Source organism: Myotis daubentonii, chromosome 14 (genome assembly GCF_963259705.1).
Source record: "Myotis daubentonii chromosome 14, mMyoDau2.1, whole genome shotgun sequence".
Classification (NCBI taxonomy): Eukaryota; Metazoa; Chordata; class Mammalia; order Chiroptera; family Vespertilionidae; genus Myotis; species Myotis daubentonii.
In genome coordinates this window covers 9,755,921-9,778,010 of record NC_081853.1, presented here as the reverse complement: position 1 = coordinate 9,778,010, position 22,090 = coordinate 9,755,921, and the positions used below count along the sequence as shown (strand labels likewise).

Sequence of the window (22,090 nt, the reverse complement as noted above, 5' to 3'; positions counted from 1 at the left end):
ATCCCTTAACTATAGTTTTTTCCATTTGTAATAGCTGCATAATATCCCATTACAGTGAGATAACATGAATTATTTGGTCAATTTTTTATTGTTGGACTTTGAATTTTTCATGGCTTTGAATTTTTCTCTCTCATAAACAATATTATGATCAGCCTTGCACTTCAACTTTGACACATTTTATTTTTTATTGAACTTATTGGGGTAACATTGGTTTGCAAAACCCACACAGGTTTCAAGTGTACAACTCAACAAAATATCATCTGCACACTGCGTTGTGCGCCCACTACCCCAAAGTCTCCTCTGTCCCACGACACCCCCTCTCTGCCCTTCTCCACTACTCACCCCCTTCCCTCTGGCTAGCGCCACACTGTGGTCAGTTGACACACATTTTAAATCATTTCTTTCGGATAAAACTCAGAAAGTTATTATCTTCCTGATTTTTAAAGCTGAAGTTTCTGTTTTAAACACCTATAAAACATATCCCAACAGATTACCCCCAATCTGAATGAAAAATTTGGATTTCAACTTTTGACTCTACCCTAGACCCTGCAATATTGGAGAAGAGAAATTCCAAAAAAGATCTATAAAGAATGTACTTCTCAGAGAGGACACATAATTTTTTTAAACTTGTTGTAGGAAGGTTGCCACTGAAACATTTGCTTTGAAACCTGAGGCACTAAGGGGCAGAAAAATTCAATCAAGTTCCATTTAAGTATGCTGAAGCTCAGGCTTTTAATCACCAGTGAGAAGTCCCCACAACAGGCATTAATCTGCATGGCAGCGAAAGCTTAGCCCAGTGCTGTGCTCTGCATACCCCTCCATTTGGCAGCGTCCTGTCTCACTGAGGCTCAGTAAGTGAAGTTCAAGACCATTAACTGCTCCTCTGGGCACAAGCAGAAGAAAACACACATGCAAAGATTCCATGTGATGAATTTTTTAAATAATGGGATGCTTTGTCAGTTTCGCCCTGGGCTGTCCCCAGTGTGCGTGGCAAGCAAGCCAGCAGATGGTCGGGGAGCCGCAATGGTCGGTAGGCATCTTGGCCGAGCCCTGCCCACTGCAGTGGGCCTCCCAAGAGCTTCTGCATAAATGTGGCGATGCCTTTCAAACCCCAGTTAAGCTGCATCCCGCAGCCTTTCCTAGTTTGAGTTTTTTTCTTTTTCTTTCGTTCTTTCATTTATTTATTTTTGGACTTGTTCTGTAAATTGTTGATTCAGGATTGAAAAAACCCCAAGACCAAACTACATGGGATTAATGTCCCTGATTAGAAGATCCAACTGCTTGGGACCCTATTCTGGGCTTTATGACATCCCTGTGCCTTAAGGATTGGCAAAGTAATAGAGAAAAGGCTGGGTGAGGGGCCCTGGCGAGAACTGATTCAGATTAGGTCAAATTTATGGAGACTTTTTAAAAAAACATATATATATATTATTGATTTTTTTACAGAGAAGAAGGGAGAGGGATAGAGAGTTAGAAATATCGATGAGAGAGAAACATCGATCAGCTGCTTTCTGCACACTCCCTACTGGGGATGTGCCTGCAACCAAGGTACATGCCCCTGACTGGAATCGAACCTGGGACCCTTGAGTCCGCAGGCCGACGCTCTATCCACTGAGCCAAACCGGTTTGGGCAAATTTATGGAGACTTTTGATGGTCTCCTACCTCCTGACTTCCATTCTTCCATCATCATAAACGCAGCTGTATTTAGGCATTAGCACCACTGCTTTATAGGAAATAGACTCCTCACTCCAGCATTGGCAGCCGTCCTAAGCCACGACCCTTCACCTACTCTCCAGAGCTGTCTTAAACCATTCCTTACAGCTCATGTTTTAGCCAAACTGAACTGCTTACCATTCCCTCAGCATGCTGCCTACATTTCTATGTCTGCAGCATTATTGAGTTCCTGCAACCTGAAGGCCTTCCTTCCCTCCCCCATCTCAGGCTATCAAATTTGACTCATCCTCAGAGAATCATCTCCAAGGCTATCTGTTCCATGAAGAATTTCTTCACTGTCCACATCCTTCCTTCTGAAGATATATGAATTCTCCCTCCTCAAACCCCCACAGCTCTGTGTGGAAGTCTTTGTGTGTAAACCATTCCTGCTTTGTACTTTAGTTAGATGTGGTTTTGTCTGATTCTACCTCTAAACATTAAACATCTGAAGGATAAGGATTATTTCTAACACATTGTAGTTCTCTAAAGTCAGTATTAAAAGTGAAATGAATGACCTTCCATGCTGGTCATGAAGGATAGGATATGTGTAAGCATTCGTCGACTTCCTACTGTGTGCCAGGAGCTGTAGTTAGCACTGGCTGTACATAGCGAGTGTATATTCCAAAAGAAACATAGAAAGAACTCCCCAAAATACAAGTATGCACTATCTAGCTCTGGGTCTGTAGATGTTGGAGGTATCCATTGGGACTGCTACACCTTATGCAACAGAACTTTGAAAATCCCAATAAACATCCTTGTTAAGACAATGAAGAAACTAACCTCAGAAGAAACTGAACTTGCTATTTCAAAATGTTGGACCCCAGTTCTTCTCAAATACTACTGAAAGCATGCATTCTGTTGTACAGGGGCATCTGCCCAACCAAAGGATGTGAAGGCATGTCTTTTATGCACTTTGTTCTGATAAATCATTTTGTAAGAGGGAAATGGAATCAAAATATATGGTAGTACACATGGCATCATATTAATCTTTGCTCCTCTTTGACAAGTGAGATTTGCTTTAATTCATACCTTTCAGTTAAAAGAAGTATTCATCATTGTGCCTCATCAAGGTGAATTCAAATTCTTAAACTTCTGAATCATCATTTTAGCCTCTGGTTACTGATGCTTCTCTGTTTCCTGGTTGTGGGAGGTTGTTTGGTAAATATGTAATCAGAAAAGTAAAGAATTGCTCTTGAGTAAGAGCCATGCTCTTAAAGACTCGAATGACTCGAATATGAATTTCCCCCAGAGAGCAGCAGAGAATTGGTAATATTCTGTTTTCAAAATTCAGATAATTTTCAAATGCTTGTAAAGTAACAGAAACCTCTTTTCTACTATGTCTAATAAAATGAAGCTAATTCACAAAGATGTTTAACTCTTGCTGATATAAAGTAGTTTGGTGATAGACTATGTATGAATGGCTTCCTGAGGTGAGGGGAAGATAAGTCAACTTATTTCTCCAAAACAAATGAAATTTTCTGGAAGAAAATCTTTTTCTGGCTGGACCAGGGGACCACACCCACATCTGTGCTCGCAGGACAATGCCACATTTTTACTTTTCTGTATATGTGTCCGTTTCCTATGCTGGAAAATGAAAATCTTGACAATTGGTCTAGTTTTGTTGTTTCTGAAGAACCAGCACTAAGTAGGAAATAGCAGGAATTCAGTAAATGCTTATTAAAGGAATGAACTCCAAGCTCCAATTTGTATGTACATGCCTCCTTAACTGTATTCAGACTTTTAGTTTAAGCTAATCATACATATACCTGAAAGATCTTTATGCTGCCATATGTCCACATTTGGTTGTAATTCAACTTAAAATCTGTCCAATTGATCCTACCTATTGAAGCAAATTGCTCTGACAGGCCTTCATTTTCATCAAAATTCCAATTCAGTCTATGCTTTTTTGGTATATCCTCTTAACTGCCTTTTTTGCTGTGAGATTATTCAAACTCTCCTCTTCTGTCTTAAGCATTGTTCTTGCAACAAAGCTCGATGCCTGCTGATGTAGGGTAAGGCGTTGCGGTAGGCATGCTCACCGAAGCCTGTGTCTCTCCATTCTCTTTTGCTCTCTCATTTAATCTTTATCTCTCCAAACCAGAAATACTCCCTTCCCCCAAAGCTCTTGAATTAGGGAAAAGGTCAGGAATTAAATGTTATCTCATCATTCTTGTTTGGAAATACGGAATCCTCACTGGTTTGTGAAAGTGGGAAATGGGAAGCCATTTTCCCCATCTAAACCTGAACAACAGCTAAGTAGAAGCGAAGGGATAGATTTAAATGAGAACGGCTCTTATTAAATCAGCCCAAATCAAAGCTGATTTTACTGCAGGAACTGTACGCCTGACAAGGTGTAATTATAAAAACTTGATCTCCTGCTGCCTTTATGCATATTCACGTTATGAACTTAGACCCCTAGAAGCCTCCCAGGACTGCCTTCCCATTTTTAATAAGCACTGAGAATGAGGCGCTTCCTGAAGGAATTAAATGAGGAAGGAGTTTTTTTGGTTTTCTTTTTCTTTTCTTTTTTTAGCTGAGCAACAACATTAAGACAAAGAGGCAGCTATTCTGCTGGGTTTGTGTGTGCTCTAAGAGCCAGAAATGAACCTCTGGAGCGTCAGCAAAGGCCTTGTAGTTTGACAATTAAGGGAACAACTGATCCGTCTGCGGGGGGGGGGGGGAACAATCTTATTATTAATTGCAACTTCTAAATAACATCACTGGGTCTCTGTGCAATTGCTTGGGAATACTTGTCTTTGGGGAAAGGAGGGTGTTTCTGAGAACTGTCCGAAGATTGGGTAACGCAGAGCCTGGCTACCAGCTGGATCAGGCTCCAGTTGATGAGTTGCTGTATTGGGCCGCGCAGAACCAGCCAGGTGAGGGGAAAGCGGCATCAGCTCCGGCCAGCAGGTGATTACCCCTGCTCATCCCGCGTGGCTGCCAACCTCAGCACTCTGCTCTGCCAGGTGGAATCACACTTCAGGGAGCCTCTTAAAGGAGGCAGTCAGGGTGGTTGAGAGGCTGGTTTCTAATGCCCCCAACCCCCCAAATAAAAATTAATGCCGTGACGCCCCCAATTCTATGAGTTTTTAAGAAAGTAAAACTGCGGATAAAATCATGAGTGCTGTGAGCAGCTTTGAAATCATTACTTTCGTCACACCCTGTCTTACCAATAGAGGCTCAGAGAAGTTGTCACTTGCCCACAGTCACTCAGCTTGTTCCAGAAAGCTCCATTATCACCTCGCATATCCGAAGGCCATGAAGAAAGGGCTCACGCTGCCACCCTGCAGTCCCATGATTCCATGTCAGTCTGGTTCAGGGCAGAAAAGAATTATGGGTTGTGCTGTGAGTTTTCTTGTCCTCGTTTATGTCAAAACAATAGCTGACTTCGGGACAGGATGCCTCCACCAAAGCTGGGATAGATTTAACTCTATTTTGCAAAGAACATATACTTCCAGCATGCACTGGGTTTGGAGCTCCCAGGTGGGTGCATCAGTTGGTGAAGCCATTAGTTGAATGTCAGGGCTATTTTTCTTTCCCCCCCTTAGAATCTGGGCTCTTTTCTTTCCCTGCTGTGGATGATTAAATCTAAAATATTTATGTGGCTTTATAATAACTATTCAACATTTAATGCACCTGATATTTGCCAAAGTGCTGGACAGTCAGTGTTTATTAACATGAAAATAATTGCTAAGAAATCTGAACTGTGACATTTTGGGGGCAAGTCCCTTTGGGGCTACACAGGGTGTTCCTGAGAGATATGTTGGGGTCAGTGATTCTGAGTGAAATTTATTGGCCAAATTCTGCCTAGGGCCTCATACTTGATGGTCCCCCTAGTTTACCAGGCTTTGTCCCAGGAATCCTGAAGGACAGTATGATATTATGCATCCCATTCTCTCATCAAGCGCTTACTAAGGATCAACTAGGGGTTGAGGATGAAGAATTAATAAGATTGCTCAGATCTGGGTTCGGTGTTCCTGCCGTGCTGCCTGGGGTCCAGCCTTAACTAGAACTAATGGTTGTCAATGGCAGGGACCAGGGGACAGGAAATGGGGGGATGGGGGGGTGAAATCTGGCATAGGCTGGGGACATTTTTGGTTGTCACTACTGGAGAGAGTACTACTAGCACCTAGTGGTAGAGGCCTGGAATGTTGCCAAACACTCTAGAGCAGGGGTGGGCAAACTTTTTGACTCGAGGGCCACAATGGGTTCTTAAACTGGACCGGAGGGCCGGAACAAAAGCATGGATGGAGTGTTAGTGTGAACTAATATAAATTCAAAGTAAACATCATTACATAAAAGGGTACGGTCTTTTTTTTTCCAGTTTTATTCATTTCAAACGGGCCGGATTGGCCCACGGGCCGTAGTTTGCCCACGGCTGCTCTAGGGTGCAGGATACCCCAGCACAACAAAGAATTTTCCAGTCCAAAATGTCAGTCATGTGGCGGTGGAGAAACCCATTGTGAGCCTTATTGCTCTGTTTATTATTATTATTTCTGGTTACACATCAGCCTGCCCCACTATATTGTAAGATCTTTGAGTGCAGAGACCATTTCTTATTTTTTGCTATATCCTAAGAATAAGAATAAAAAGCTAATAAGAATAAATAAATGAAAATTTGTGAGGGATTTGTTCTTCATTCCAGCCCTTGATTTCACACCCACCCTCTGCCGAGTGCTCCAAGATCGCAACTTTCTCTACTGCTTCTTGAGCCTCCAGCCACCAACTCTCCAGCACCTGACACATAGAACACAACTTAGTACATAGTGTTGAGTGAATCAGTGAATATCCACACCCATTAGCTTTGCTCAGCCACCAAGACATCCTCCCTGCACAGGAACCAGTGAGAGATTGTAGGTACAAATAGCCTTTCCCAGACATGGTTCCCACAGCTCCCAGCTGCACTGTGGCTGCAGACAGAAAGGTGGGCTTAATCTGACTTGGGATGGTGGGCAAAGTTTCGCAGAGCAAATAATATGTAAGCAGACTGTCAGTTTACTCTAAAGCAGCCGTGGGCAAACTACAGCCCGCGGGCCGGATCCGGCCCGTTTGAAATGAATAAAACTAAAAAAAAAAAAAAAAAAAAAAGACCGTACCCTTTTATGTAATGATGTTTACTTTGAATTTATATTAGTTCACACTAACACTCCATCCATGCTTTTGTTCCGGCCCTCCGGTCCAGTTTAAGAACCCATTGTGGCCCTCGAGTCAAAAAGTTTGCCCACCCCTGCTCTAAAGACACTTAACCATCGAGCCCATAGACACACAACAGAAGGTCTGGGCCTCCTGTTTTCTGGGCGGGTGGAATTCTCTTCATTCAGCAACGAGCATGCATTGCTAGGGGGTCAGGAAGATCTTACGCAGAAACTTGCTAAAGAGTGAAGGAAAGACTAGGTGAGGTTCCGACTTCTCCACACCTAGACTCTGAAAGAAACACTGAGGCTTTGAGTTAACATTATTTTCCTTTTGTACTAAACTCTCTTTCAGCAAAAAACAATCGCTTATCATCTTTAGGGCCAGTTATTGTGAAAATCAGTGCCTACTTCTTTATGATCCAGAGTGTCATGGTTTTATTAAGAACAAGTATTAGTGACAATAAAGGTGCTGTGTTTAATCTTGGGTAAAATAACTTTCTTCATTCTGTAGTCCCATCTGACACACTACTGCAGCATAGAGGGCCCCAGCTGAGACCGTAACGTGCATTTCTTCCGAGACGAGGTTAAGAAGATCCTCCTCGGCTCCAGCTCAGCGGCGCCCATCACCTGGGTGTAGATGTAGGGACTTCACAGCTTTGTGAGTTTGATTCCAAGTGAACCTTTCAGGCTGAGATGCTGCCGGTATTTGAGATACTGTTCCAGCCGGATTCTGCGAGTCCATGAAAGAAACACCAGATGGTGATTTGTCTGAGGGTAAGGGAACTGGTGCTAATTTTAGAACATTCTTGGCCATTTCTCTTACCCAAAGCTAGGAAGGGAATTCTCATTTGGAAAGACTTTCCAAGTTTCAAGAGGAGCTGTTTGATTTCCTTAAAAGTGTGCCATCATTCTGCTTAGCAGTATGTCAGGCCAGACCACAGCATTGCATGCAGAGCGAACGTGTTATAAATCTCCTTCCAGTCACTGGAGAATGTATCATCTACCAGGACAAAGGTGGGCCTCCCACACCTGTGGCCCACTGACCCACTGACGTCCATTTCCACATTCACGCTACCCCTGAACACCTCCTTTTTGAACTTGCCAAGCTGGTTGGACCTGTTTTTAAATCTCTGGTTTAAACTGTCAGGTGGCAAATACCAAAAAGGCTCACGGGTGAGGAGAAGGAAGTGTAAGGTGTATGAAACACAGACTGGGGGGACCTGGGCCTGGTGGCACGTGGTGAGACAGATGGCTATGCAGATGCACTCTCACACTCCCTGCAAGGTAAACTGTGAGCCAGGGAGCAGCAGGTGGCTGGGTGAACGCAAGCTTCCACGCTGCCTGCTGTTTACAGTTCCATCTCAGAGCCTGCGGTCTTCCTTACTGAACCCAACAGACAGTGGCTATTGAGCAGTCACCATGTGGAAACTCAAGGCTAGCCTCTGAGGCCCAGAGGCAGTTGGATAAGAGAGTCCTGGCTTTAGGGTTATGTGATCCACGGTGCCACGGGCCCGAATGTTGGGAAAGCAAATCGTCGTATAGGAGGCAAAAAGGAAAAAGGATAAATCCAGCCTGAGAAAGTGTGTTGAGGAAGAGATGGTCAAGTGTGAGAATGAAGGCTGGGCTTCTATACCCTAAGAAGCTTCTTCCAAGAGGAAAGATATCGAATAAGGGGCCAGGAGCGGAAGAGGACAGAGGGAGTGTGTGTGCACCTGTGTGAGTGTGTGTATGCGTATGTGAGCGTGAGTACATGTGTGTGTGTGTGTGTGTGTGCTTGCATGTGTGAGGGTAGGTAGGTATGAGTGTGTAAGTGAGGGTGTGAATGTGTGAGGGCAAGTGTAATTTAGAGGTGAAGGCCCTAGGTGAGGCTGTGGGAAGAGCCCAATTGTGGAGCATGGGTTTACATCCTATAAAAAGACCCGATGCTTGCTTCCTCTTCAAGAGTAAAAATAAAAATCCCAAGGCAGGATGAATACTAAGACACTTACGTATTCCATTGGAAGTTTTCCGTTGGAGAAGGGTATTAGTAAACCTGTGTTTTTAGAAGCTTATGTTGCCCTGGCCAGGTGGCTCAGTTGGTTGGAGCACAGTCCCAGACAGCAAAAGACTACAGGTTCAATTCCCAGTAGGGGGAAAAGGCCTGGGTTGCTGGTTTGGTCCCCAGTCAGGGTGCATGGGGGAGGCAGCTAATCAATGTTTTTCTCACATTTCTCTCTCACTCTCCCTCCCTTTCTCTCTAAAAATCAATGGAAACATATCCTCGGGTAAGGATTAATTTTTAAAATAAAAAGTTTATATTATAAATAATTTGCTGGTAGTAGCGATTGGGGGCTGATTAGGAGACGATTGAAATAGTCTAAAGAAAAAGCAGTAAGACTCTAATCATTACACAAGCTCTTTCATGAGCACTTACTATGTGCCAGGCATGAAACCAAGTGCTTCGCCTACATTATTCAGTAAAGCTCACAGAAATCCCATGTATTTTTATTCCCATTTCAGATGAGTCCTGAGGTCAGTAACGTGGCAGGTAGTGGCTTAGCCAGATGTGAAACCAGATCTGTCTGATCCGAGGCCTGTGCTGGTAACCGCCACCGTACACTATCCCATAGCAAAGTGGGAGGGTGAGGCAGGGAGGGGGAGCTTCAGCAGGCTCCCGGTGGAACCTGGGAATTTCTTTCAGCCAAGCTGGTACCTGCCAGTGCAGGAGTAGGGCTGGAGACGAGGAGCTCTTTTCACACGAGGAGTGGAGGACACCCATGTGGACATAGCAGCAAAGAGGTGGGATGTGGATCTGAGATGTGCAGGAGATAATGGGGGGATGAGAATGTGAGAGAGGGGAAGGGTGAAAAGAGGGGTTATGACTTCATAAAGTCCCAAGTGCGAGGGATAAGCAGGAAGAGACTCTCAAAGAGAACTTAACTTGGGCAGTAGTGCTGACCATCGGATCTTCCATCTAAAAGATTTAAAAATGAACAAAGGCGAGGTTTCCCTTAACCGTGCCTAGCCAAAGAGATTTAGAAATACCCCGTCCAGTGGGACTTCTTCTCATGTGTATACTGTAAATGGATACACAGAGCCCAGAGCTGTATCTTGATAAAAACAACCACCCAAGGGCCTGGCTGGCCTGTGCCTGAGCTTCCTGAGCTCTCCGAGCAGGTCCACCAAACGGATGCGGAGCCGGTGGACATTCTGCCATCAGGGACGCTGGAATTCCAGGTTCCCAGTCTGGGGCCCCACTAAATGCATCTACCACCTTCCAGCCAGGTCCTGGGTGTTCCGCATGACACGCCCCCACCTCTAAATCAGTAAGTCCCTCTCCCCATCCTCTCTTCCTTGAATCCAGCTGCGCTTCCATAATCCAGACTACTGTCACCCCTTGTGGAACTGTGACCACCATCTCCTACTTCTCTCCTCGTCCTTCCCGCAAATCCAGCTTCCCCGGAGCTGGATAAATGCCTTTGTCATCACATCCTATAAAGGGTCTCTGGCCCTAAAACAGAAAGAACTGCTGTGGAAGTAATTTCAAGCAAATTAATTAAGCCTTCCTTTCTCTAGATTGATAACCCGCCGGGCTCTCTCCCACCTCAGAGCTCTCGTGCGGGCGCTTCCCCCTGCCTCCACACAGTAGCCACACGCTGGCTCCCTTATTGTCTTCAGGTCTTTCATCAAACCTGCCTTTTAATAAGGTTTCCCTGGCCACCCGACCTAGGATTTAGTACTCACTCTCCCATCATATCAGTTCCTGTCCTTGCCCTGTGTTGTTGTTTTCTCATGTAACACTTACCACTATCCAAACCACTAATACTTCGCTTATTTACCATGTTCGTTGTCTATCATGATATGATATGATATGATATGATATTATGAGCGGCCCTTAACAGGGGCAGCTCATTCCACAAGAAAGTGTGCGCTGCAGGCAGGGATTCTGTCCGCTTTTGTCCACTGTGTCCCAGTGTCTAGGTCACTTGACACACGGTGAAAAGTGATGTGTGATCAGTGCTGTTTACTGATTTTTTGTTTGTTTGTTTTTGGTGTTTTGTATCATTTTGGATTATCTAACTAATTTTCCTAGTTCTCACTTGAAGAACATAAGTAACTTCAGATTCTTTTTGCGGTTGGTTCCTCATATCTAGCTATAAAAACAAATAAGCAAACAAAAAAGTTGTTATCTATCATTTTAAGGAAGAACACTCTGGTCTTTTGCCTTAGTTTTGAATGCCAAGGGTGGGGTGGAGGACTATTCTATTTTTAAATTATTAAAAATGAATTAAGAATTTTCATTTGAAAGGTCTTCCCATTCATGCTTAATATTTTAGTATATGTGCTGCCAAAGTGAGCACCGTTCATGCTTCAAAATAGCTATTATGTGACCCAGCTGAGCGAGGAGCTCGCTAAGGGCTGAGGTGAAATTAGTCCTCGCATCCATTTTGTATTTAGAAACAAAGAAGTCAGTGAATATTAGAAAACCAAAGCTCTTTATTTTAATTACTTTTTGTTAATAAGTAAACATCATCAAAACCTCTGTAGAATAGAACTCAGACTTTTGAGAACGTTCCCCTTGTCTTGAGGAAAATATATTTGTTTTGATAAAATGTGGGTGATTCAGTAAATACAACATTATTTGTGGGAAAGTGCATGTCTTTGCCAAAATGCATGGAATTAAGTGCCCTGGGGCAACTAAAAATCTGACTCAGAAAAATAATAACTATTCCTTGCTCGTAGCAATACAACCCTAAGTCAGGCGTGGCCCGTGGGGAGTGGACGGGCAGAGTAGAGCCGGAGCACAGTGGGAGGAAGTGCCCACGGAGCCAGGCACACAGCAGCACGAGTGCCTCCGAGGCAGGACCTCAGCTGGGCAGCTGCTGTCCGGCTTCCAAGAAGCCGGAGCATGAACCCAATGCCAACGTCAGCCTTTACTAACATGTTGTCAGCTACTGAGGGATAGCCACCACTCTCAGTCAGCCCTGAAGGCCAGGGGGTTGTTCTCATTCTAGACCTGCTTTGGAAACGCACTCTTGACAATGAAATCTCATTATTAAACAGTTCTGCCCTGTGCCTCCTATACCTGGGGATAATAACGCCAACAGCTAATATTTATTGAGTATCTGTCATATGCCAGGCATGGAGTGAGTGTTTACATATTACATCTCACTTAATCAGAACAATTTTATGAGATAGTAATTATCCCCCATTTACAGATGGGGGAACTAAGGGAGAGAGGGCTGAGGGATCGTGGCTAAAGTCATACAGTGAGTCAGAGATGAAGACTCCAGAGCTGTAGCGATTACCCCTGTGCTCTACTGCCCTCCTGGCGCCTGGAAACCGGAGAGATGGGGAAGCGGGGAGGAGGGATCTGCAAGGGCGTTTCTCCCACTGTCCGGAGGACAGTCAGAAAGCTGCACAGCAGCAAGGCTCCCCCAGTCTCCATTCCAAATTGCTTCAAAGGAGCACTAGATTGAGACCCATTATTTTCCAACCTTTGAGGAAGGTGGGCTGGGAGGTTATCACTAACACAAAACAGAAAACCTCAAGGCCAGTCCAAACCAACAACACAGCACTGTGTGTGCATTTGACGTATTCTCACTCAATCAGCGAAATGTTTTTATTAAAAAAGGGGGGGGGGGCAAAAAATAACACGACACACACAAGACAGATCTAGAGAACAAGGGGAGCCAGCATCTCCAGCCGCAGGCCTGCCTGCCATCCCCAGGAAAGATCGGCACAGCTGCCGGGTCCCTCAGCTCCTCCGTGGTCCTCGCGGTGAGAGCAGCCCCCTGAACTGACGCATTTCCATGTGCCAAGGGCCGCGCTCTTCATCCCTGCCCCCAAACACAAGCCCACACTGGTGTGTGCACAAAGCAAGACGCACTCACTATGGGAGACTCAAAAGGTTTATCAAAGGTTATTTGGAACCAGGCCGGCATGGCTCAATGGTTGAGTGTCGACCTATGAACCAGGAGGTCACAGTTCGATTCCTGGTCAGGGCACATGCCTGGGTTTCGGGCTGGATCCCCAATGTGGGGTATGCAGGAGGCATGATTCTCTCTCCATTTATGTTTCTTTCTCTCTTTCCCTCTCTCATCCATTTATGATCATGATTCTCTCTCATTCATTTATGTTTCTTTCCCTCTCCCTTCCTCTCTGAAATGAATAGATATACATATTTTTAAAAGGTTATTTGGACTCTTGATGACTTTCTCATTACAAAAGGCGTTTAGCACGCATCTTCACTTGTGTATGATTCAACACTCATACTTTCACCACGTTTTCAAAGATAATCATTATTGCAAGTATGCATTTATTTTTAGCGTAAGCTACACACCATTACCTTACAGGTACCATAATTCTGCGTTCTCTCAAAATCATCAAAGTCCTTGCGCCGTGTTTATTTCCCAGGTGTTTTTCAGTGGAGTCCAGGCTGTGTGCCCTGGTGCACAAATAGCAGGGGGTTGTTCCTGCAATATGGGACCAGGAGGGTGCGTGCGGACCTCCAGAATGAGGTGCAGCCTGCTTTGTGCGCTTAAAAAAAAACAAAAACAAAACAACAAAAAATTCTTTCTATTTGGTTTCATTTTGGAGATAGTAAAAAAAAATTTTTTTAAAGACATGATACGATATTATAAGCAGCACTTAAGGGCATCTCTGCCAACTGGTACAGGGTTATTATATCTTCAGCTAATTTCTGCAAATTTGTATGGAATCAGGGTCCTTATTGTGATTAAGAACATCATATGTAGAACCTTCATTTTTGTAATAGCTAATTCTTCCTCTCATCAACAGGATGCAATATGGCATATAATGGGATCTCATTATAGCAGATTTTAATATAGCACAGGTCAAACGGTGCCCACGCAGCAGAACTGCTCACAGCCAGATTCTAATGTGCAGTTTGGTGGAGCGCATGTTATTGCACTGCTGTCTGATGCTGTTAGTCCTAACTCCCAACACTCAGCTCCACAGCTTTTATTAAGCAGCCAGTTTGGGGGGGCGAAGGGGAGAGACAACAACAGCCCAGCTAGTGTGGCTCAGTGGTTGAGCGTTGACCTATGAACCAGGAGGTTATGTTTCGATTCTTAGTCAGGGCACATGTCCAGGTTGTGGGTTCAATCCCCAGTGGGGGTTGTGCAAGAGGCAGCTGATTCTCATCATTGATATTTCTGTCTCTCTCCTCCTCTCCCTTCCTTTCTGAAATCAATAAATATATTTTTCAAAAAGGGAAAAGTAAGATAAAAACTGCTTCTCTGAGTTTTCTTTGCTTGTACAAGGGATGTGTGCTCTATCGGCTTGGAAGTGTTAGGTATAACACTGGAAAGGGTGTTGCAGGAGTTGTGAAGACACCGGACACCATTCCATGGAGGCGTAATCTTAGCAAAGCCTGGATGAGCGACAGCCCCGGCTCCAGAACCAAACTGTGTTTGTGTCCTGGTTAGGCTGCTTGCTGGCTGGTGACCCTGGGTAGCTTACGTAACCTCTCTGTGCCTCTATAGCCTCCCCTGTTAATCGACGGTAGTAACAGCATCCGCCTTATCACTGAGAATTAAATGAAGATAACAGCAGAGTGTGTGCTATGTAGAAGCTCCTCAATAAATGGTAGAAGACAGCAGGTAACAAGAGACTAATCTAAAAAGGGAACTGGGAACGTGAGACCGACCTATGGTAATGAGGCTGAGCGGCAGCGTGTGCAGTGCTGCGGGAAGCCCGCTGGAGTGGGCGTGGAGAGCAGAGGTGCCCGTGGCCGGGGACGTTTCGTGGAGGGAGTTTCCTCCTAGGCTAGGACCTTGCTTCTCAACGTTTGTCCCCGGACCAGCAGCCCTGGTGTCACTCGGAAGCACAGACTCTCAGGCCCCTCCAGGCCCCTGGATGGGAATCTCAGCTCAACACGAGGCCTGGCAGACAGTGGGCACGCCCTGCTCTCGGACACGCCCTGCTCCTCGAACACGCCCTGCTCCTCGAAGCCCGCCACTCCCTCTCAGCACAGACATGAGCACAGACAGACACTCAGGGCAGCGGGACACTGAACTCCCAAAACGCCCGCCGGAAAGAACTGCGCATGTTACGTTCTCACAGTTATATGTTGGAAATAGGACAGAAGTGGCAAAACGAAGCGCACTCAGCTAGGTGAGGCCTGAAACCTAAGTTACAGTGCAACTAATATTTATGGCTAACAGGGCAAGAATCACAGATATGTATTTTATCCAGCCTGAAAATGGAAACCAGGAGAACAAAGGATCAGTCTCCTTACAAGGGTTTGAGCAGAAGTCCCCCGTACCACCAGCTTACAAGAACATGCACCCCCTAGAGACTCTAGACCTCCTAGTGTGGCTCAGTGGTTGAGCGTTGACCTATGAACCAGGAGGTTATGTTTCAATTCTCGGTCAGGGCACATGCCCAGGTTGAGGGTTCAATCCCCAGTGGGGGTTGTGCAGGAGGCAGCCGGTTCTCTCTCATCATTGATGTTTCTGTCTCTCTTTCTAAAATCAATAAATATATTTTTTGATTAGGGCCTAGGATGCAATGACGTTGCAGTTCCATGGGTCCGCCCATCCATCCTCCTGTGCACGCATCAAACAACACAGCGTTTCATCGAGGGACACTATTCACATCACACACTGCAGAGGGGCAGCCGCTCCCCCAGCTCCAGGCCCACCTTGCACTTGCACTTGCACACGTGTGCCTTCCTCTGTCCCATGCACCCAGCCCAAACCTTGCCACCAGAGACGCGGAATCTTTGACGTGGAGCAAACATCACAAGAAGTGGCATAAGAACCGAAGGGAAGAACTGATGGTGAAAATAATCTCCGTCATTTACCAGGGGCCTGGCTGTGTAAGATACTGTCCCACAGATTATCCTCATTTTTTCATCTTGCAATAACTCTCTAAGATAAGCCACTACTTCTCTACTATTTCAGTCGAGGAAATAAAGATCTATAAGGTCAAAGAAATTGTCCAAGGCCACGCCGCCAAGGAGCAGCATAACCGAGACTCAAACCAGGTCTCTTTCCCTCCAACTGATTGAGGAACACCAACCACTGTCGGCCCAAGAGCCACCTTTGTGAGGAAGGCATCTAATTTGTAATTCAAATGTAATATTCTCCTCGCTGGCACTTCCTATGCTGAGTGGGGCGTGCAAAGGACTTTTCTGAAGTCGGGCTGGATTTTAGCTGTGGATGGCAAAGTGCAGAACAGTTTCCTCCTTGGTATTTTAGAAGTTCTTCATTCTAACCATCTGTTGCGGGCTGACAGATGGGTTGATCCATGACAGGATAATGGGTCTTCAATTCTAGAAAGGCATAAGGAATGCTTAAAAAATAGCAGCTCTTTTCATGAACCTAACTGATTTAACACCTCTTGCTCACTTGCAAAAAAAAAAAATATTTGTGGGAGGGAAGTGTGAAATATAATCATAATCATTCCCCTAAACAGAAGATTTCTCACTATTGCCAAAGGTCAAATCCAGTAAAATATGCCTATTCTAAAATTATACTAACGTTTTCAAATCCACCATTTAAAAGGGTACACAGGGCAAAGGGGAAAGGTATGCATAAAGAAAAATAATAGCCCTAACCGGTTTGGCTCAGTGGATAGAGCGTCGGCCTGCGGACTAAAGGGTCCCAGGTTCGATTCCAGCCCAGGGCACATGCCCTGGTTGCTGGCTCGATCCCCCCAGTAGGGGGCGTGCAGGAGGCAGCTAATCAATGATTCTCTCTCATTGATGTTTCTATCTCTCTCCCTTCCTCTCTGAAATCAATAAAAAGATATATTAAAAAAAAGAAAAAGAATAAAAACAATGCCCGCCCTCCCCCACCCAAAGAAAAACCCTTATTCCATCCCTATCTTTCAGTCACTTCATTTTTTTTATAGGCAGCCAGTGTTAGAGTTTCTTATATCTTTGAGATAATTTAAGGAACAGGCCAACTTTTGAAATCCAAATGCTTTTCCCTCTAAGTGACTCAGCCAAATGTGAAGTCTCTATCCTTTCTCCTCCATTCAGGGGTATATATGAGAACTTGTATATGTGGCAGATATTTGGCGAGGCGCAGGGACACAAGTGCTTCAGACTATCCCCTCCCCAAGGAAACACTACAGTCTCGTGAATGAGACCAACTTGGGAACAGACTTGGGCTAGCACAGGCTCTGTGCCTCCTGAGTGAGCATTGATCAGAGCAGTGGCTCATTCTCTCAGGCAGAACGTTTTCAAATGGCCTTGGAAATAAAGATCTATGTCTTAACCCAGCCACCCAGCTCTTTTCCAATCATGCACTGCAGCCAGATAAAATATTCACACACACACACACACACACACACACACACACACACACACACACACATGCATGTGCCTGGTTGTCGCAAAGTATTATTGAAGCTCTACGTATAAAGAACCACTGGCTCAAAATTTAGACTGCATTAGCAAAATTTTGGCCATATGAATTTAACCTCAGCATGAATCTATTTTCAAAAGAACATCAGAATACAGATTGGGGAAAAAAAACAACAACCAAGTCATTGCAGCTGAATTTATGGTCCAACATCATTCACCATGAAAAATCCAGCCATGCCATCATCTTCACCACCATCACCATCCCACCCGTTAACTCAACACTTAGAATGTTCCCATCTCCATGCTTAACGTGTTTACTTAAATTTAATTTCCACAACAATCCTTTGAGTTAGGCAGTCCTAGTTCATGTTACAGATAGAGACACTGCAGCCCAGAGAGCTGTAAAACCCCTGACCATTTTGCTTTCTTGCATTATTTCCAGCCACACAAATCAACTCTTCCCTGCCCTGTCTGGGAGGTAAGTGGTGGTGCAGAACAGTAAGTTAACAGGATTATGTTTTCAAAGGAGCCATTGACAGCCCGGATTTAGCTCGGCAGTTCCTCCCACTCTAAGGTTATGTAATTCCAGAGGAGGAGACGCGCATTTTTTTTTTCCAGTTTCAGGGAAGGTGATGGCAGGAGAGCATAGAGCCGGGTTCAGAACATGGCAACCGGAAGGTCTGCCAGCATTTTCTGAGTCAAAATTTCTCCGTGTAACTTCCTTGAAATGATTTCCTATAATACACATCCATTTTAAAGTATAGGTTAGTGGTGGGGGCAACTTAAAAATATTTAGACAAATTAAGACTTTAGATTATCTGATATTTTAATTATCCATGACTTTACTGTTTGCCATTGTATGGAAGGAAAAGATAGTTGTGTGTTATCTCTTTCTTAAAAAGTGTGTGTGTGTGTGTGTGTGTGTGTGTGTGTGTAGTGTTATCTCATAGTTAACTCCCAAGTTTTATATACATGAAAGACTGTGGTGGCAGAGTTTTGTCCCTAGGCCTGGCCTGCGATCAGGGCCATCTTTCCAGGCTGCCTGCAGCCGGCCCTGCCCCCCCGCCCACCCTTCCCCACTGCCACCCACCCCGGTTCCCTGTTCACCATAGGGCGATCAGAGCCTGCCAGCTGGAGAAAGGGACCGAGAGGTGGTCAGTGCGCCTCATAGTGACTGGTCAAGCAGTCGTTCTGGTCATTCCGCTGTTAGGGTCAATTTGCACATTACCCTTTTATTATATAGGATTTTATAGAAATATAAGTGTAATATCACAAAATGTTGTTGTTGTTGTTGTTGTTGTTTATCAACTTTTCCTTGGTTTCATTGCTATGGGATCTTGGAATTTTCCAGAAGACAAACCAAACAGTTGTATAAACTAAATGATTTGTTTCTAAAATTCACATTTCTTTCACTGTTTTATCTTTCTGTTTGTTCTATAGGACTTCGTCGTCACTGTAGTCTTTTCGTTCTTGTGGTTGGTGGGTTCATCAGCATGGGCGAAAGGACTGTCTGATGTCAAGGTCGCAACGGATCCCAAAGAAGTGTTGTTACTGATGTCAGCCTGCAAACAGCCATCCAACAAGTGCATGGCTGTCCACAGCCCCGTGATGTCCAGCTTAAACACGTCTGTGGTATGTTCCCACCTGTGCTTTATCTCTCAATTCTTTGTTTGCCTGTCAAGCGAATAAAACAGCTCAGAAGTCATCTTGGAAGTTTCTGCCTCCAAAACTAGGCTGTTCTAACAGATGATATTTCACTCCCTGTGCAAGCTGACCCTTTGGTCCTGAAGTTACTATTGTCAGAACCCATAGACTTCAATGCTGCCAATTACAAAGTTCTTAATAAGAGCTCAGCAGGAATTGGCAGCTGTTGCTTGGATGACAGTCAAATCAAAATTCTAAGCCCGAAGCAGATATAAAATCTGAATGTTAAGGCTGAAGCCTGCCAGAAGTTAAAAATGAATATTTGATGGCCTAAAGGTTACTAGGAAGAAAACATTGTTCAAGCCACACAGAGCTAGAATACATCCAATTGATTGTCTAAAGAAAAATGCCCAGACTTGGTAGGCGACAGAAAGAAATGCATCGTATAAGAAAGCACTTACAAATGTTATGGTGACTTTTTATCTTTTCTATGCTCCCAGTTTATTTGCTTGATAACTTCAGAAAAGCTGAACTATATTAGTTAAACAAAGTCAGATATCCTCATCAAATGGATAGCTCTTCCAGGAAGACAGAAAACTTGACAGGCAGCAGGTTGCTAAATTGGATTCTTCCTGTATGAGTGTAAGAAGTTGTGTTATTCCAAAGAAAGAAACTTTGTCTGAGGAAGACAGAAGCTATACTGGCAACAAAAAGAACAGTAGTTATTGGAAAATAAATGACTCAGCAGCACTGGCTGAAGGAACAACATTCTTTAGCAGCCCCTGAAAATAATTCTCTTTGCTTCAAGGTTAATTTATTCTCCTGCAGCTTTCTGAAATTTAATCTGAGAAGGTTTATAAGAAGGGAGGAGGGTTGCTCATCGGCTCCTGGTGGCTGGGCTGTGAATCTTGCCTGGGTAAAATGATGAACATGGAAACAGACTATGTATTAGTGTCTCATAATCATTTAAAAAATTTTTTATTGGTAATTTTTTATTGGCTGCTTCCCACATGCCCTCTTCCCAGAATCCAATTCGATTCTTGGGAATGTGCCCTGACCAGGCATCCAACCCTGTTATAGTTATAGATCCATATCAGTTAAGGTCTTCCAGTTCCTAGTGACAGAAAACTCCATTCACACTGGTTACTGCAAAACAATCCTCATGTCCCTACAGTCTGTTCTTCGCACCTTCACTTCTAGCACCAACATCTGTGTGCATTAGAATGTTAGGGTTGCAAGTAACAGAAACTGGCTCTGACTCACTTCATCAGGAAAATTAGTAGCACAGGAAACTGATGAGACCCGAAGAAACAGGCTCTACACACAGCAGGGTCCAGGGCAGGATCAAGGTTCCAGGTGTCGGGTACCGAAGAAAGGTCCCATCAAGGTGCTGTCAATGGCAAGTTGCATAGCTCTGCTCAAAATGCAGAGTCCCTGGAGAGAGCTCCGCAAGGGCAATCACATCTCTATTCCCAAAAGCAGAAGGACAGTATGTTAGTCTGGAAAGAACAGCCATTTTTTTTCTTGCAAACTCATTCAGCTCCGAATCATACTGAACTAGCTTTTATCAAAAATAAAAATAATTGAAAAAATACTAAAAATGTCTCTTCCAAAGGCAGGACCCAGGGCCAGGACCCTGGAAGGCTGGCAGGAAATGGGACAGTTCCCACCCTCCCTCCCCCATCTCTGATGCTGCCTGCATGGCTGCCACAGGATTCCCTGTTATCAGGTGGGAGTTCTTCTCTTTTTTCTGCTCACACAGGAGAAGACTACCACTGTACAGTTTCTGTGTTTATATTTCTTTTTACAGAAATGTCTCGGACTGAGAAAAAGCCCCTCAGGTCTAACCCCAGATTTCTGGTAGAATCTCATTAGCTCATCTTGGGCCAAAATAACTATATTTTGTAACTGGGTAACAATTTACTTTCTTCAAAGCACTTTGGCATCTATAATTTCTCCGTAACACTGATAGGTAGGCATACCATCCAGCTATTCCAGATGCAGGGAGCTGAGGCGGGGGGCTTTGTTTAAGGTTTCTCGAGCAGTGACAGCAATGCCAGACTAGAGCCAAGTTCTCCTAATGCTGTCGCCACTGACGTGGTGAAGGGCTGGGTTTTGCAGTGAATCTGCAGGCATTTGAATTCTGGCTCCACTGTTCAATAACTGACTGTTCTTAGGCAAATTTAGTAAGCTTCCTAAACTTAGTTATGTTGTCTACAAAATCTATAGTTTTTCATCATCTATAAAATGGGGATATTATAAAAGAGACCTCACAAGACTGTTGAGAGGATTTGATGCAATAATATCTAAGTACTTATCATAGTGCCTAGCATGTGGCAAATGTTCAGTAAGTTTCCAAGGAAAGCTGCTACAAAAAGTGCATTTATTTCCTTAAATCTCACATAGTGTTAGGGCCTCACAGGGGAAAGAAAAGAGTGTTTTTCACTCTCTCAACTTTCCTTACCAAGGTTCATTGCCCTTCTATCCATGATTTCCACTTTGTGTCACCAGTCTCACTATAGGCGATCTTGACACATTTCAGTTCATCCATATTTCATCTCCCCTCTCTCATGGTACCTGGTGTCTCTCTCTTGTCCTTCCTCACATCTGAGCTTGAATCAAAATCCTCACTCCAGTTTCAGTGGCAAGAAAATATTCAAGAGCCTGTGTGCCCCTAAAATGTGCCAGCCTCGAGGCCTGCTATCTCTGTGATATGAATGGAGTAAGACATCACTGTTCCTTAGATATGGGCACATTGATTACATTCTTAATTTAAGTTGCATTTCCCTGATTTCCAGGTTCTTCTTGAGCATTCCTTTTTTAGCAACCAAGTAGTATCAGGGGAAAGATAGAGACCAATAACTAGAAAACAGTTAAAGGTGCAGCCCCCCACGGAGCCATCCGTCCATATCTGAAAAGATTCCTTGATAATTTTTCTACTCATATATAATGTTGACACATTTGTACAGAAGTACAATTTAACCAAAATCTCCCTTTTGATGGAAAATGTCCTAGTGTACACATAGTTAAAAGGTCCCATATGTAAATTAGTCATATCAGTAATTACCCAATTCATTTTGATGATGCAGCTATTACACTAGTATAAGTGCCTTATTTATGTTTTGTATCTCCCTCAGCAAGGAGCCTAGAGCACAGCACAAAGTAATAGTAAGTAAATATCAGTCAATGTTAAAGGAAAGGAAGCAGATGGGATAGGAGCGAGGGTTGGAGGAAGGGAGGGAGGGAGGTCTGGACCTCCCACTCTTCAATTAGATCAAT

At 44.3% G+C, this 22,090-nt stretch overlaps 1 protein-coding gene across 2 annotated transcripts in view; it reads left to right on the top strand.

Moving 5' to 3' along the window:
• Positions 1–22,090, top strand: part of SYNPR (synaptoporin) — a 564,283-nt gene that overhangs the window by 240,262 nt on the left and 301,931 nt on the right. For both annotated transcript variants that reach the window (XR_009448487.1, XM_059663074.1), the window contains exon 5: positions 18,608–18,799. Coding sequence is in view for 1 of the 2 variants with exons in the window: in XM_059663074.1 (XP_059519057.1) it covers positions 18,608–18,799 (192 nt within the window). In the remaining variant the exon portion in view is untranslated. The remainder of the gene's footprint in view (positions 1–18,607; positions 18,800–22,090) is intronic.